This window comes from Magallana gigas, chromosome 6 (assembly GCF_963853765.1).
Source record: "Magallana gigas chromosome 6, xbMagGiga1.1, whole genome shotgun sequence".
NCBI classification, from domain to species: domain Eukaryota; kingdom Metazoa; phylum Mollusca; class Bivalvia; order Ostreida; family Ostreidae; genus Magallana; species Magallana gigas.
Genome location: NC_088858.1, coordinates 52,596,498 through 52,615,174, shown reverse-complemented (window position 1 = coordinate 52,615,174; position 18,677 = coordinate 52,596,498). Strand labels below are relative to the sequence as shown.

The 18,677-nt window shown below is 31.9% G+C and overlaps 2 protein-coding genes across 2 annotated transcripts in view; both read left to right on the top strand.

The window, feature by feature from the left end:
• LOC105330462 (shematrin-like protein 2) overlaps nt 1-4,702 on the top strand; it is a 28,603-nt gene extending 23,901 nt beyond the window's left edge. Inside the window, exons 2-3 of the mRNA XM_034467177.2 lie at nt 3,651-4,502; nt 4,602-4,702. Of these exons, the coding sequence (XP_034323068.2) occupies nt 3,651-4,502; nt 4,602-4,610 (861 nt within the window). The 3' untranslated portion in view covers nt 4,611-4,702. The remainder of the gene's footprint in view (nt 1-3,650; nt 4,503-4,601) is intronic.
• Nucleotides 4,703-16,870: 12,168 nt separating this feature from the next.
• LOC117688778 (shematrin-like protein 2) lies at nt 16,871-18,318 on the top strand. The gene is made up of 3 exons (XM_034467179.2): nt 16,871-17,014; nt 17,259-17,969; nt 18,216-18,318. Exons 2-3 carry the CDS (start codon nt 17,262-17,264, stop codon nt 18,222-18,224), a joined length of 717 nt encoding a protein of 238 aa, XP_034323070.2. The 5' UTR covers nt 16,871-17,014; nt 17,259-17,261; the 3' UTR covers nt 18,225-18,318.
• The last annotated feature ends 359 nt before the right edge of the window (nt 18,319-18,677 follow it).

Genomic DNA, 18,677 nt, shown 5'->3' with positions numbered 1-18,677 from the left:
GTATGATGTGATAATATCTCAATGATTTGTTTATAATCATAGTACTAGTGTATGACTGTATGCATACATAAAAAAGATAAGTAATGCTTATATTTATCGGTGAAACCGGACTGATTATTTATATTTAGATTATTTTGATACATGTACTAATCTTCAGGCGCGGATCTAGAAAGGAGGGGGTCAGGGGACCTGGACCCCCTCCTCGGGAAAATTGGAGCTTAATAAATTTACATAGTAAAATTATTTAAAATGGCCTAGGACCCCCCTACAGAAAAAATTAGCTACTCTTATGAAGTTTTCTACCATAACCGAATTTTTACACAAAAGGGGTGAATAAACCCGGGGTTTAAACTATTACTGGTGGTGAAATACCCCAGGGTTCAAACGCATCAGGTGGAAATGCACCAGGGCAAACAAAATCACTTAGATCCGCGAAGCACACTGCATTATTACTAGTCTACTTAGATATTCTGTGTAAAAGTAAATACAAATAATTATTAAGTTAGGTAGGGAGAAGTGAACATAGCATTTATTTGTATATAAGAGCATGTACGGATGATCTTTATTTAGAACAGTTTGATGTCGCTAGGATACATATTCAGATCCTTGATTTGATTGGTTAATTTAGATATTGAATCTCGAATTTCGAATCTTGAATCTCGTATTTCGAATCTCGTATTTTGAATCTCGAATCTCGAATGATCCTTCTCGGCTTTCGTATTAATCTATATTGATTGATCCAGAGACAGTACCCGTAAAAATGCCCTCAAACTATAAAAGATATTGAACAAAGTGTGATTTTACAAACATATTCATTATATGTTTGTTCAGTTTTAGATAAACTTTGTACATTTAAAAATAGATAAATGTCCCGTTATTTTTTTTGTTTTCTATCGGCAAATCTTAACCTTTGCAATAAATTTTTTTTTAAAGATGCGTTGTTTGTTTCCATCTGATTGAATTCGAATGGAAACACAAACTGAAAAGCCTTTTCAGGAATGATAAGACTGATTGTACATATAAATGTGTATTCAAAAGTCCTATTTTTTGGAATGCTGTGACAAAAACATCATAATCACTAGAAAAGCTGATAAAGTGACACCATTTTGTGTGAACAGTATTCATGATTTATTTATATAACCTGTATTTTTTATATCTTATATGATATACTTTATCTTTATCGAAGCGTTTTATGTTCGTTATATCTTGTTTTTTTAAAGTATAAATTTACATTGTTTAACTGATTGACTTTATTCTAAATATTTATGCATTAAAAACTGAAATTGGTATTGAATAGCTTTCACGACAGTTAACAAAACTAATGAATACTTAAAGTTTCCAGTCACGTGTTGGCGTACATTTCCCCTGACCCGAATGCTTGCAATTAAATAATGTTTTATATTTTATGTCGATAATCAAACAAACATTTTGATTTTACTCAGGGCTGTGATGAGATTCAATTAAAAAAACGATAATAGAAAATATTTAGTAACAAGTTTTTTAAATGAACAGGTCATGAAAAGTACACAAAAATGACATTACCTTTGATAACCCTATTTAAATAGAAAATACAAGTACCATGCGAAATAATTCTGAGTATAATCTAAATCGATGGTTGGTATACATATATTTTCCAAGATGTAATCATTTTTATTGAAGTAGTTCAATATGATTCAAAAATTTGTAAATGCTTTTTAAAAGAAATGGTTTTATCATAATAGCAAGAAACATAGTGAGTCACAACTGCTCTAATTTATTAATGTTTTTTAATATACCACATTTATTACATCATTTTAATTAAACAAAGTAAAATTGATTTACTTATTCGTCAGACTCATTTTGTTTTATTTCTTACGGTAAAGGATGACCAACAACTGATGAGGAAATAAGAGTCTACATGCGTAAAAAATATTGAACAAAATGGATGTTGCTAAAGAGTATTCCTTTTTTCCTAAAACAAAGTGATTTACCAAATAAAATATAATATATTTTTTTTAATTTCAATGAAGATAACTTCATTTAGTTTAAAACGTCATTTCATCTTTTTTTGTTAAAATCAAAACAGATTAAATGTTTTCGCAATTTTAGAAGTCAATCAGTCTTTAATTCTTTTGTACGATGCTGTTCCAATCTTGTATTGAATTTCACATAGGTTTCCTTTAAAAAGCAGTGGACAGTAGTTATAATCTATCAGCTAGAAAAAAAAAACAATGAGAAAATATTCATTAGAATATGAATACATAATGACAAGGAAAAAAGGTTTATGAAACAAAGGCGCTTCACCCCTTAAAGAAAAAAGCTTCTGAAACCCAATAAATTGTTACAAAAATCTCGACAAAAATTCAGCAGTGTCAATCAAGCTTTATTTCCGTCAACGCATGCTTTTTTTTTTTTAATACAATGCAGTTAGAATACATTATGTTGATTCTGGTGTCACGTGTTTGCCGTATATGTATATAAGGAGAACGCATCTCCGTTACTTCAGTGCAACTTTACACCGGTTGAGCTCAGCCCCACTGAACAAACAAAGGTAAGAACTAATGCATCATATAGAGTTTAAGGAAGGAGTCTTCTCGTTATAAAACTTTTGTCACAGTAAAACAGATCAAATAACCAAATGATTCTATCAGTTTAATCAAATTTGACCATCTTGTTTTCACATAAAGGTAAGGTCAAGGTCATGACCTTTTTCTCTCAACGTAACGGATGATAAAAATAAATGTAGTTCTTTGAAGTTATGTGGACATCTGTTTAAGATATGAAAATTCTATTCTTCAATGAAATAATAGAATATCAGAATGCATATCAGCTTATACTACTAAATTGAAATAAAATTTAAACTAAAATTGCCTTGCCCGCATTTCCTCTAATTTTCTTAAATTTTGAAGATATATTTATTTTTTTTCCAATATTAGAATATTTCTGATTTTTACGTATTATGAAGACTTTATAGAGATATGAATTGACAGAAGAGATAAGATATTGACCATTTAATACGAGAGCAAAACTGATTTCAGTGATTTTTCCCCACAAATCAATGTATAAAAAGGGCGCTTTAAAAAGCTTTAAAAAATGTAATTTGATTGGCAAATCTTATTTAAAAAAACAAATTCTGAAACCCAAGTATCATATCATTAGTTCACATTATTAAAAAAAATCAAACATTAACGTTATTGTATTAAGAATGCAATAACAGAGTCATTAATCTAAACAGACTCATAAATCTATATTTATTCTGTTTTTCGAAACGTGATATTTTCGTATGCCACTATTGCACCGAAAAATATAGTCCTTGTTAGATTCAAAACATGGATTACTATTTCTATGCCAAATTGTATGATAGTAAAAAAAAAGAAAATATATACTATTTTAATTCCCTTTTATCTGGATTCAACGAACAATTAATCAAATTTACGCTTGACAAGTCGAAAACCAGAAAAGACTCCTTTCCTAAGAGAATGAATGTCAGGAATCGATATGTAACGTTAGGCAAGTTTTTGTTTTGAAATACGAGGTAAAAATTGATTTTAAGTTAAATATAATTCAAAATACATTTCAGACTTCTTTTGAATGACAAAAGTCCATCCTTAACAAGAAACAAATTTCGTCGCGGCTGATTGTATATTAAATCTTAATCTATTTTTCATCAGATGTTCCGACTTATCTCCCTTGCCTGCATTATCGCCTGTGTGGCAGCTGACGGTTATAGTACCGGCTATAATTCCTATTCTAAACATGGTCATCATAGTCACTATGGGTATGGCGATGATAGCTATGGTAGCTATGGTAGCTATGGAAACTTAGGAAACATTGGACTCGGAGGTATCAACAGTGGACTCGGAGGTATCAACAGTGGACTCGGAGGAATCAACTTTGGACTCGGAGGTATCAACAGTGGACTCGGAGGTATCAACAGAGGACTCCAATTTGGTGGAGGAGCAGCCGCCGCTACCGCCGCCGCCGCCGGAAATGCTGCCGCCGCCTCAGCTGCCGCCGCTGGACGTAATGCTGCCGCTGTTGCTGCTGCTGTCGCTGGTCAAAATGCCGCTGCTGCAACAGCCGCCGCCGCCGGTAACGCTGCCGCTGCCACAGCAGCCGCTACGGCTTCAAATATCGGACATTATGGTATCTATAACCCAGGATTCAGTTACTTTAGCCCAGGATACGGTTACTATAGCCCAGGATACGATTACTATGGGCGAGGATCCAGTTACTATGGACCAGGATCTAATTACTACGGAATCGGCCCCTACAGCACTTACGGGAACGTCCCATACTACAACAACAACTACTATTATGGCAACTTTGGACTCGGAGGAGGCTCCGCCGCCGCATCCGCTTCCGCCGCTAGTGGTTTTGGAGGATCCGCTGCCGCTACCGCTGCCGCCGCTGGAGGTTCTATCGGTGGGATAAATATTGGTGCACCTGGTTTTGGAATCGGCGGTGTGGGCAGACCTATCTTTGGTGGATCTGTACCTATCATCCCAAGGAGAAGGTCTAAGGTATACCTTTAATTTTTTTCTGGATTAAATTTCTGATTCTTTTTTTCCATGTCAAAACTAAATACTTATATTCATGTATGCAATAATTCATTTTTTTAGGTTTACTAGAAAGAAGACGCGGATTTTCGACACGGATTTTCGACCAATAAATGTTTTTGTTTGTTCAGTTTTTCTCAAAATAAATTCAGCATATCAAAATATTCCTTTTGTTTTAACATTAGCGTTCAACTGTATAACACAGCTGTTAAGTAAAATGTATTGAGTGATACATGTTTTGTTATCGTTTATTATCAGTGTTCTATGTTATAATATCACAAGTGAAGAAGTTTCTAAGAACAAACAATATATGTATTCCCCCACAAATAAGCGTTTTACCCTCTTTCCGAAGATATTAAAAACCAGATTGGGAACTCTGTCCTTGATTCGAAACGCTACAACTGTAAAAGTCTTACTGAACTCCTGCATAGGCACACGACTAGAAAATAAATCGCAATTGTTCATAAAATCTAAAATCTGGCTATTTCTTGGTATTTATAAATAAGTTTTCTTGAAAACACAATGCTTTTTTAATACATTTCTTTGATTTGTCGGTGGTGATGATTTGTGTTTAGGTCCAAACACTGTTTCACTTCAGTTCTGCAAGAGTAACTACATAAGATAGTTGATTAAAAATCAAATCTGAAACTAAATTTTTGAAGCCAACGACGACGGTTTTCATCATCAAAAATGTGTACTGATTTTTACATTCCTTTCTTAGTGAATAAGAAAAGATTACAAACAATTCTGATAAGTCGATTCTTTCTTTAATACTAGGTGTTTGCCAGTACTCTATAGCGATCAGAGCTACATACGACTTAAAATTGACAATCACCCATCAATGTTTTACCTATTAGATGTCAAAACTGTATTTTCGGAAAAGCAAATCATGATGTCCGCTTTCATTGCTTTAATAAACCCTAAGAAATGACTAACCGTTGATTCATACCATTTAAAGAACGGAGCCATGTCTCGAACGTGTGTATGAAGTACTAGTAATAACTTTAGTCTATTTCTCGCCACTTTACCCTGTATTAAATGATCTTTTATTCACCAAAAATTATCACTCGGTCTTTCTATCCCAGATTCAAATTGTTCTGGAGTTTTCTTGAGAATCTGAGAAAGAAACAATAGAAAATTAAACCAAAACTAAAGCATAAATTGTGGATTTTTAAAATGGTCAGGTTCTGCACTCATAATAAGGACAAGATTTTACTTTGCGAGGACCTTGTCATATAAACATTTTAAGGCAAATCTTTGCTTTTACTGATCATTTATCTAACTAAAGTAATTTTAATTTCTTTTTTAATCTGATCAATATCGACTTATTTCTGACCGAAAACAAACCCAATATAACACCTAATAATCACAGGGAGTCGAATCTAACAACGTAAGATAAATGAAAGATTACAACATAAAACTTTAATTTCACACACAGTTCAATCATATCTTAAGAACTTTTGTTTTATGTCCCTGTGTCCGGATATACACAAACAAGGGAACCTGTGCACCCCACACCTAAAGACAAGTGGATAATAAAAGGTGCATTGTAGGTGTTGAAAGATTTTTAAATATTTGTTTAAGTGTGGTCTAGTATTTTAAAAAATCATGTTTAGGAAAGTTATAAGTAAAACATCTTCATGAATGTTTCACCAAAGGTGTGTGGGAATAACAGTTTGATCCGCTTCCGGTTGAAGACAAAAATACGTATTACAAACAAACAGACGGTTGGTGTTTGTTTAAATTGAATATTATGTAGTAGAAAAAGTCTCTTTAATATTTTTGTCAAATATCATTACAAGAGGTATATATTCCTCGAATTTAAATCTAAAAAAATGCCAATGTCGTCAAATTGACCACGAGTAATACATTCAGTAGCATGTGCCATCGCACAGATACAAATGAGATATGTTTCGTAAGCTAACATTTTTGATGGAAGTTCCAATTTGTTTGACGAAATGATATGGGAACGCCCAAGTAAATTTGAATAAAAGGTTTTTTTTCCCCTTTTTATTTTGCATGTAGTAAATCGTTGGTATATGTACTCTCAAAAAATCCTTTTTTGCCCAAGAAAAATAACCCAATCACATGGGAGATTACATCATTGTTTATGAACGGGGTTAACTGTTCACGTTCAGTATTCGTGGTCTTTTAGCACTCGAGCGCATTTTATGGCATGGCAAACGTTGCAAAATTTGATCATTTCCATTTGCATTGTATAAATTCCTATTTTATTCAATATTAGTTCATTTATATTCTATATATTTGATCTGTTTTCTAAAAGTTTCAATTTCTATTGAATAATTTTCTATCTGCGTTGTATACATTCAATTTGTATTGGATAATTTTCATTTGTATAACAAAACTTTTAATTTTATTGTGTATTTTTCATTTGTATCGTGTCTCGGACATAGTTTATATTGGAATGTTAGAAAGGATCTAGGTTTAATAATATTTTACTAGTGTTTGAACATGGTAATGCGCCGGGTCTTTTTTTTTTTTTTTGGTTAATAAGAGATCATCTGTCAAATTTACTTTTTTTTAAAAGAAAATTGTTAGCGTTTTAAAACTAATGGAGTAAATAGATTAAGAAACCATGAAATACCAATCTGCATGTTGCACATGAATTGCACACAAATGTGCAAGGCAATTATTTCATTTCTTTTATTAAACTTTGCAAACTGTTCTTATTCCATTATTATTCTTATTTGAATATTTCTAGTTAATCTAAATGTATATTTAAAAGGCAAATTGTTCGGAATTGTTGAAATTACCGAGATTTTATGTTCAATTCTGTTTTAACTTTTTTTTTATAAAGTCACAATGAATATAGCACGCGCATATCGCTTGTCGCTTGGGTTATTGTAAACATAAAATATTTTCTTCTACAGACAAAAATACCATAAAAAGAAAAAATATTATTTTACCAGATATCTGGGCTGCGTTTTCAAAAGAACTTACGACTTACGACCAAATTAATGAATGTATATTAATCACATACTAATCAATGTTTTATTGTAATATCTGTAAAATACAATTATGAAAATAAGAATAGTTGTGAATAAATGGTTTGATATAAAAAAAATTTCATTAAAGACCGTTCCATGAGACTTAAAAGAATAACGACTTTGTCGTATGTTCTTTTGTAAAACACAGGTCTGAACAATTTGTCTTTCTCAAACGTAAATATAAGTAATAAACAGCAATGTTAAAAAGTTCATTAGACTTCACAGGATTTGATCACGTGATTAACCAACATCATATCCCGGTGAACCTTTTACATTTCTGTTTATTTTTTAAACTAGTAGAGTCATAAATGTGGAGCACTTAATGATGTTAGAAATTTTTTTCCCATAAATTAATAACAATATATTAAAATTACTATTTTAATTAACTCACATTTGCTCTTTGGGGTAGTGAAAATTTGTCTTACAATACAAACTGCTTTATTTTTTCAGCAGTTCTTTGTTCAAAAGTACATTAAAGAGTCTGGAAGATTTAATAATTCGATTCCTTTTTACTACTGCTTTTATACTGTATATCAACATTATCTACTATATATTCGCAATTACTTTGTAAATGCATGTTTATGAATTTAATTAATATATTATAAAGTCAATAGCTATAAGTAACACATATGTAATATTACTATGACAATTGTATATAAAGAGGACATTTATATTGTGTGATCTTATATTTGTTTTATCCAACGAGCTGAAATGGTGTATATATTCGCGAGGCTTGCCAAGCGAATATAACCATTTCAACGAGTTGGATAAACAAAATATAAAATCACACACTTATAGATGTTCTATTTATCTCATACAATTTGATTTATATTATGAAGCTTTTGAGACAGTCCCTGATATGACCCGAATTGATTTTTTTCAAAGATTCAAAACGATCATGTAACGTTGTGTTATGCGGTTATTGTGGCCTTGCGCAATACAATTTAGTACGTCATTTCTAAGATGTAAACTGTGAAATAGACCTTGAAATGATTCTTTAGCTCTAAACAATTTTTCTTAGAGCTTATTCAATTCATTAAATGGAAATACTGATCAAACGACTTGAATAATCAAGTTTGTTGACATACACAAAGTTTGGAATGCTCATTAGTTTGAATTGACTCGGAACGAGGAAGAGTTGTTGATGTGCTATAAATCAAAGACTAGCCTAATGATTTGAAACTGAAAATAGTGAATAAGGATGCTTACTGGTGGTTGAAGAAAAGTCTTGTATATGAACACAACCTTCACCGCGTCGTAAGGATGAACTCCTTGATAGTTAACGTAATTTGCAGTTTTATAAACTACACAAATCAAAGTTGGAAGGGGGCTTAACTTGACAAACAAGAAGAGGGTATTTTGGCTACGGTTATGTTTGCAAAAAAGTGGAGGGGGGGGGGGTGCTAAGCCCCCCCTCCTCACCAGTTCCGGCGCCTGTGCTACGCAGTTATGTGTTTTCCTTCATATTTGTAATCTAAATCTTTGACAAAATCCATTTACTATCAATTTTTGTAGTAGATATAGTTATGTTAAAGTTGCTAGGAAATCTTCGAAAAAAAGACTCTGAAGCGTTGAACTGTGTCAAAAATAGTTCGGACCAGAAGTATTCGATAAAGCATTAATTGTTTAATATAGCAAAGGTTTATCACAAGGGTATAGGTAATATACACCACACGTATGAGATAAATTGTATATATTATCATTAGGAGAAGAAGATGTAAGTTGTAAGATCTTGTTTCAATCCTTTTGTGTGATTTACATAATAAAATATGTTCAATCAAATCAAATCAACAATATGTAAGATCATTTTGTTCATTTATCTTCAAGGAACATTTTTCCGAGCGTGAGGTTGTTGACATCTAATAACGAATGTGTTGTGCGGCTCACAATTACAATATTTACAGAGAAGATTGATTTTTAACAAAATAGGTTGAAAACATGTGATAAAAAAAAATCTCTCATGATTTGCGATGGTATATGATTTTTATCCAACCCGTTGGAAGATTTTGGTATTTATATTTCAGCAGATTTACAATAACTAGTTAGAGTAATTTCCCTTTATTGTGACATCAAAGTTCACGTCGGTAAAATGTCGTCTCTTTCTTCAAAACCAACCAAAAAAAACCAACGCAAAATAAACTGTTTTATTTATTTAAAAGGCATGATGTTTTTTAAATTACACATTTTATGTGTTTCTTAAAAGTCTTACTTCGATTCCCGCGAGAAATTGAGAACAACAGGAGATTTACTGACGCCGAAAAAATCTGCCGGATGTGTAAGAAATCCATTGTGACGTCATCGAAATGACGATAACCCTGTTAGTCTGTGTCAGCAGTATATGTTCAATGTATGTACATGTATAGTCTTTAACAAGTTGCTGTCCTTTAAAAAAGGACTGCAATACGTGGACCATTTGCATGTGTTTCCAACGAAAACGTGAAAGCCTTAAAATTATCACAGATTCCACCGACTCTAGCCCCCCGCGTTTAACCACTAAATATGTACTTTGTATTATGTACACTGTATATGTATAGTTGACTTTTAATCTCAGAATTTTTAAAAGGGTTCATACTTCTAACATAATAAATATTATGATCTATATTAATGAAGATTGCATGTATAGTATCAGGCATTCGGCGAATTCAACTATTTGCTCACACATTACGCTTCGCACTACTTTGTTAATTATGCAGTGACAGCTTTCTGATTTTGGTGCATTTTTCTTGAGATTTAAACTTTTATACAAAAATTATATTATATACAGTCACATAATTATTCATTCATACTTAAATACTTAGATAATTTTAATCGGGAAGTACTCGATCTAGCCTCGCCTTCTATAAAAGTAAAGTTCAGCTACATGTGTATTCGGAAATTGATGCATGCTGTAGTTTCGGCATAACATTACCTTATTTCATTATAGCGAGCGCAGCTCGCCGTCGCGCAGCGCCGGCGATCGAAGCGAGCTCTAAGAACCAGTGTGCGCGGGGAAAAGAACGAGCTAAACCTACAGTTCATCAAACAAAATTTTTTGTCTACGTCCCATAATGCTCTCTAATGTTTTCACCCGTGGTGCTCTGCCAAAAATGGCTGACTTTTAACTCGTAATTTACGGTGACTTAAAGTTTGAAGACACGTTTTGAGTACCGCATATGCTTTGGCGAGACTCAAAAGATTTGTTACATGCTTCCATACCTTTGTATTTGTAATAATGGTGTTATTGTATAGATAAAGACAACAACTCCAACGTAGGGTTCTCTATTATGACTTTATATTATATCATAAGCTCTGAAATATTTAACAATACATGTATCACAATAAGTAATTTATCAATATCACATCATCATAAAAATAAAATAGATCACACATAATATATCATTGCAATGCATTGTATAAGAATCAAAACATCCATTTCATGATTTTGCCAAGCACAGTTCACAAGCAAGAGTTATTCCCCTTATCACAGTGCTAACTGATATATAAAGAGTTCAATAATATTTATCCTGTGTAATTAATAATTTAGATAGTTATTAATGTTTAATAAATAAAACATATTAAACTTAACTTAGGCAATAAGTATCAAATCTGATATTTATATATATATGCATACCTATGTGTGACACAAAGCCTAATTGATCTGCATCTGCATGATCCTTCTATATTCTTCAGGTATGGAATCTATATACATATAGCAATACTCTTAAAACTACATTTAGGTTATCTAGCTTTTAATACTATAAACTTATAATTTATAGAAGTATTAATTAATACTTTCATGATAATGAAATTATGACTTAATTAATATGAAATATCACCCTATCACATATTGAGTCGAGAAACGTAAACAAAGACGAACAAAGTCATAGATGACGTCACAGTGCACTATTTCCCGCGATAAATTTAGAGGTGGATCAAACATCTGTAATGAGTGTACTGACTATTTCAGTATAGACTATCTGCCTCATTAACGTATGATTTGTTTTTAATCTTTTTCTAATAAAATATTTTAAAGCTAATTGTGAATGCAAGTACAGTAGGTAGGTAAAGTATATGAGTAGGGAGGAAATAAACAATAGGACATTTTAGACTAAATAAAAAGGAATAAAATGAAGAAAAAAAAGAATCAGTTAAAACTTATGTAGATATTGCATATAGTCAGACCATTTAATTTAATTGTGGGAAATTACACACCTACAAAAGGTACCAGTCTCTCTCTCTCTCTCTCTCTCTCTCTCTCTCTCTCTCTCTCTCTCTCTCTCTCTCTCTCTCTCTTTCGGGGTAGGGGGGTTGCGCTGTATGTATCATAACCATTAAAATCAGTACATTTGGCATACTTATTGTAGAGCAATACTCTGTCAAAAATTCTTTGACGTTCGTTGATACCTAAATAAAACTATAAGTTGATGCAAGGCATGTGTAATTCTTGCTGCGCTCGCGAGAACGGTAGCACCGTAAAACATATTACTGACAGTTTATATCACATGCCGATCATTTCTTTAAAAGGAATACTTTGTTTCTGTAATGTTTACCGACAACTTTACAATTACAGCGCCCCTTGAACTTACATGTGCATATGGCATGGAATCCCGATCCCGATTCAGATAAACCTGTGCTAGCCTGGTTCCCCGAGCTACCCATTACGCACAGGAACCAGGCTAGCTCATGCGCAGACTGAATTTTCCCCATAGCATCCGGTTTAACCTCGCTTATATATTTTCTGCGTGGACCTCAGGGTCCACGCAATTATTTTTATCGTGTTCTCATGAGAGTGTTAAATGGGAAACCATATTTACAGGGAACTGCTGGTCCGATAAAAACAGGGCATTACTGGTCCGAGTAATTGACGCCAAAAAATCCGTTGAATCTATGTGCAATAATTTTCTATACATACACGGCTTGTCGGTAGAGCTGGCTTTGCTCGCCGGCGCTGCGCAATTCACTGCGCTCGTATGTAAATTCCTTCATTTAAAGAAAGAGCATAAACAATTATTAATTTGGGACGTACTGCTAATGTATCTTAATTATTCTTAAAAATGTAAAAAAAACCCAAAACAAAACAAAACAAAATAAAATAACAGGAAGACCTTACATGTATCTTATTATATGTATTCACGTGTACTACATGTAACGAGAAAACTCCTCATAATTCTTCTTTACACCGGCAATGCTTATGATTCAAGTTTAAATGAGATTTTTTGCTTTTTACCAAGTGAATAGGATATAAGACAATCACTTTTTAGCTTTAAATTATATTTTGTAATGTATACCAAAAACAAAACAATTATCAATTAATTAATTAATAATATATATAATATAAATAATTATAATTACCCCTTAAAACACTATGACAACCCGATTAGGCAATTGCTCCCAGCCAGTTTATCTTATGTTGAAAAAAATAAAATATTCTGACGATCTTAGTGTAAAGTAACACCGTAAAAAAGTAAAGCATTATTTTCCCATAGCAGCTTTGCAATATTTTAGATTTATTTAAGTTTAAAATCTAAAATCTTGTTAAGCTGCTACGGAAAATGCATTATAATTAATGACCTACTTTTTAAAGGTGTTACTTTAAAATAAGGTGGCTGTTGATGGCACATCTCGTGATTGTAGAATTATCGGTTGAGTTATCCTTCTTGCCACATTATACAAATGCTTATGATGTTTTAATTCATTCAACTTGTTACACTTTAAAGTAACAAATAAATAGATAAATATGATGAAATTGCGATATTGAGAGGCAACCAACTACCAAACTAGCAAAACAGTAAGCGAATAATTTCAAAATGCAAACACATGGATTTTTTAAGTCTAATTGGGGGACTTAAGGTGGCTCACTACACCGTAGAATATCTTCTCAAATCAGCAGAAAACTACTTGATTATGATAGATATCATAATGTTTAAGAGGTATTTAAGTCTAATAGGCCAAAAAATGTGCAATTTAATCGAACGATATAAACAGTTTAAAAAACATTTAAATCTGCATCTTGTGACGTAGTGTCTTAAAAAGTATAAGTGTATGTGTAGTGTGATACCTTAAATCCAAACTTTAAGAAAAGCGTTACATCTTTCTCGCAAGGTTGGATGCCTTTTTTCATTTAGAGATTTAGAGCGTCAGCGTTTGAGATATTTCTGTGCTCCGTTATATTAAAGTTTGAGCATAGCTTTAAAACATACGGTTCTATTATTTACTACTATGATATTAATGTTTGTGTATCGTTTTAAAATTAATAACAACATCTGTAGTAAAAATAAAATATATTGGTTGTAAAAGTTGTTAAGTGTGCAGCGAATACGATGATCTAAATTCTGCATAGTATACTACATTAAAAACTTTGGGTGTTTACATCTTTTAAATATGCAGCTTTTGAAGCAATTTTACAAACACATCTGATTCATTAAATTGTAGCTACAACATTGTTTTCTGAAAAAAAAAAACCCCGCAATCAGACAATTACGGTTTATCCCTATGAATAATGTACCCTGTCAGTTTGTCACTATACATTTAAAACTCATCAATTTTCGCTCAGTGTATACAAATGGCTTATGCGTTTGTAAGCGTAAGTATACTATGCCTAAATAGAGCAAGGCGAGGTTTTATAAGGAAAAACTTGTAAACGGCGATACCGAGTTTAAAACATTCAGAACAATAGCCCCATTCGCTACCGATTAGGCCATGTAAGCCTCTAAATGTCTAGGGAGTTTTTCATATAAATTTTTTTATGTACAATTAACAACAAACAATTAAAATGATAATCTTTCAAAACGGCTCATTGTTCACGGAGATTTAAAAAAAAAAGTCTCTACATGTAATAAACTTTGAAATTTGGTATGAGAAAGAATGTAAAAACTTCTTAAGTGATATTCAATAGGAGAAACAATTCATTTCAATAGATTCATCCTATATACATTGTAAATGGCATGCATATAACACACTTCGCTGTGTGTGTGTGTGTATATATATATATATATATATATATATATATATATATATATATATATATATATATATATATATATATATATATATATATATATATATATATATATATATATATATATAATTTAAAAATGATAAATATCCAGAATAAAATCACAAATTGATCCTATTAACCGCGGTTAATAGGATCAATTTGTGACTTTATTCTGGATATTTATCATTTTTAAATTATTTAAAACTGTGCCGATTTATTTTTTGTTGTATTGGGAAATTATATATATATATATATATATATATATATATATATATATATATATATATATATATATATATATATATATATATATAAGACTTGTGAGCTTTTGTTGGTTTAGATAGGAAAAGGTTTATTATTGATCAAGTGATCTAAGTCAGAAGGGCACCCGTGACACACTTTCGGTCGGCGAGCATTATTGTGGACATAAAAGAGACTTATGAATTCTTGGTATTCATGTGATGCATATCGGATATAAGATATGATGATTTAACTCAAGATATATCAAATATGTATTTAAAGAATTAGAGAAATCCTTAGGCTACTAAAACGCACAAATTTCCTTACTTGGATTGGATGACGTACATATAAAATATACAATAATTAAACCACTGTAGCTCTAAACCTTTGCTCTATTTACAAACAAGCGTCACCTTTGCCAATCCCAATGAAATTAAAATCATTTGTCATAATTGTGATGATACTGCAGATGTAAAAAAAAAATGAAAATTAAGAATTTTAAATACGCATCTTTTATTTTTCTTGACGTCTTTACTCAAATAAAGTTTAATCTAATCATCTAAAAGTGCCATCAAAATGATCGATATTTATATTTTTCTTTTCCTTGTTTATTATCTATTCTTTATATCATATATTATAATGAAAATACATTTTCATGAAAATACATGAAAATAAATCATATACTTAAAATGAAATGTTCTTTTGAAGTTAAGGTTGAAGAGGAAATTTTAAAACTTTTTTTTGGTTAAATATCGTAAATTTGGAAATTTTAACCCGTGAAAAGCATTTTAATTATAAAGTACCTTAATTTACATTAACATCGACTGATGTCTCATACCACCTTAACTCTTCTAGCTTACTTTTACCATTACTTGCATTAGAAACTTTGAGATATTTTCTGTTAAATGTGTCCATAATTGATTTTTTATCGATTTTGTGGTTGTTGTTTAACTTTATGGAAATCTGTGTACGTGTTATGTCTATGTTCCTAAATATGCTATCGTAAATATCAATATTGAGCTATTTGCAACCAACTGCACAGATATAACACGGTACAATCTTTCTTAAGATATTCAATGTATAATAAAGGGATATTGAACAGTTTGAATAATATTAAACTAGTTAAATATGTATTGCTAAATAACAATGACAGTGAAATGAACCAAATTCACATGACTGACAACATATAAGAAGCCGGTCATTTTGCATTTTTAAAGAGTTATCTCCCCTTGATGAAATAGGGAAATTTAAATTTCGTCGTCAAAATATCTGCGGTAAATGATTCATTTTATTTCATATTTCAATAAAGAGAAAGTTTATTCATGTATTAACCAAGAGAGTTGCACGAATTGTAAATTACTTTTACAATATCGTAATAGAGCATACGTTGCCCATTGACTTCAATGCAAAATTCAATGTGTAAATAGTTGGATCATAATCAAAATGTTGAAAAAAAGGTCCTTTGGTGGAGTATTTTTATCTAATAACACCTTCAAAATGATATCATGATTAAGAATATCAGACTATTCATTTATTAGGTACAAAATGTGGTCTTTATACATTGAATACCTTAAATATTTTTCAACGAGATTTCTAAAAAACACGTCACCTTGTGTTTCCAAAATTATATACATCAGAAGAAATTAGCTTTAAAAAAACAATGTTTTAAAACCCAGTCTTAATATTATTTTCTCCTTTGCGTTCTCAGTCAATTTAATGTCTTGGCGGTAAATTATATTGTTATCGTATGTCTCGTTATTTGCATTTTCACTCCATGTATAATTCCACTCCTGAGTTTATCAGGAAGTTGAAGGAAGAAATAGGAGCACTCTTACAGGATGATTTCTATTATAACAAAAACGTTTTTCTTCTGTTTACAGAAATGAAAATAAACGTTAGTATACGTAATTCTATTGAGCATGTTTAGTTTAAAGAAATCATTAGCATACAGCCATCATTTCTTTAAAATTGGAACGAGAATATTATTTACAATAAAGATTTCCCTTTTCTTGGTATAAATTATCCCTTGGACAGTTGTTTAAAATAGCATTATGTATATTACACATCATTACGTTTTAATTTTATCTTTATTTCCTTCTAATCCATTATTACTCTGCACAATTACATTGTCAATTAAAAAACCACAGAGGGCGTCACCAGCCGTCAGACTTCGTTTTCAGTGTGTATATAAGGAGACCAACACCACGGTATCTTCACTACAAGGACCAGTCCGAGTCAAAGCCAAACACACGGTAATTCAGTTCTAATAGTTATTTTTAATGGTCATCACAAAAATCAACTTAACCAAAGATGAAATTTATTATTCAACAAGAAAAAGAAGTTTCTTTAAACATTAAGATATATTTTTGGTAAATAAATATCATGTTTTAAAAATATTCATTTTATATTGATTATAGAAATATTTTCTCGTATTAAGGATTTTTAATATCGTATATATGTAGCATTGATGTATTTGTTTTCTCTGTTTATGTACAGAAAATGCTGACATTCGTCTCTCTTGCCTGTATCGTCGCCTGCGTTTTCGCAGATTCCACTTATCCCAAACTTAATGGAGGATACTTTCCCATTAATGGAGGCGATTACTACCCAAAGGGAGGCTGTGGTCCATATGGATGTGGGTACAATGGTTTCCAAGGGGGACTTGTCGGCTCTGGTAATTTAGGAAGCTTTGGTATAGGAAATGGATTAGTTGGTAATTTTGGAGGACTTAACACTGGGTTTGGAGGTGTTGGTGGAGGATCAGCCGCCGCCTCCGCTGCCGCCGCCGGAAATGCCGCTGCTGCCGCCGCCGCTGCTGCCGCTGGTCAAAATGCCGCCGCCGCCTCAGCTGCCGCTGCTGGTAACTCTGCTGCCGCCTCTGCTGCTGCCGCCTCTGGATCTGGAGGTTTGATTGCTCCATACAACTACTACCAGCCTGGATACAACTACTACCCAGGACAATTCTACAACAACATCCACAGCTCCCAGTACTATCCCAACTACTACAACCAATATTACCAGTCTTTCCCCTACTACAGCAATCCATATTTCGGTGTTGGAGGAGGATCTGCTGCCGCTTCAGCTGCCGCCGCTGGAGGTAACGGAGGCGCCGCCGCCAGTGCTGCCGCCGCTAGTGGAGTCAATGGATTTAACGGACAATTTATCGGGGGACTTGGACCAATTGGTGGATCCATTAGACCAAGAAAGGTAAAATATTCATAATGTTTTGTGTACAAATAATGTAACCAAATGTTTAACGATAATCAATTAACTAAAAATAATCTTTTTTTGATAACGATAATATAAATAAAAGTAACTGTCGTTTTTTAATTAATATTCATATCGTTTTCATAAAAAAATACAATTGACAAAAGTTGTTACAAATATATCTGTAATTAAATGTTTATAAGTTGAATCAATTCAGTGAGATACAATCCCTCTTTTTTGTTTCAGGTTTATTGAATAGACTGGATATTCAATGTACCATGAAGTGTAGTTTGGTTTTGAATTTCGAATATAAAAAACGAAAAAAAAATAAAATATGCTAAAAAACGAAGCTTGTTCTGCTTTTTTTTTTTAAAAGATGGATGTTGTTTAGAGTTGTTGTATACTTGCATTAATACAATTAAAAATGTCGAAGAACATCACTTCCTAGGATTAGAGCCGACTAATACATGTATATATCAAGAAACGTTTGAAAAAGATGTATTCAATGCTACAGCATGACGAAGACGTAATAAATAATGAAATGTTTCATGCAACTCATTTTGGTATAAAGAAATTAGAATTGCAGTAAATAAAATAATTGCGTGTTTTTTTCACAGTTATTATTTTAGTGATGTTCTTTACTGAAAAAGGCCTACCAAAACGTCACTTCTAAATTCCCCATGTTTTAATCTGAGCATATTCTGTGAA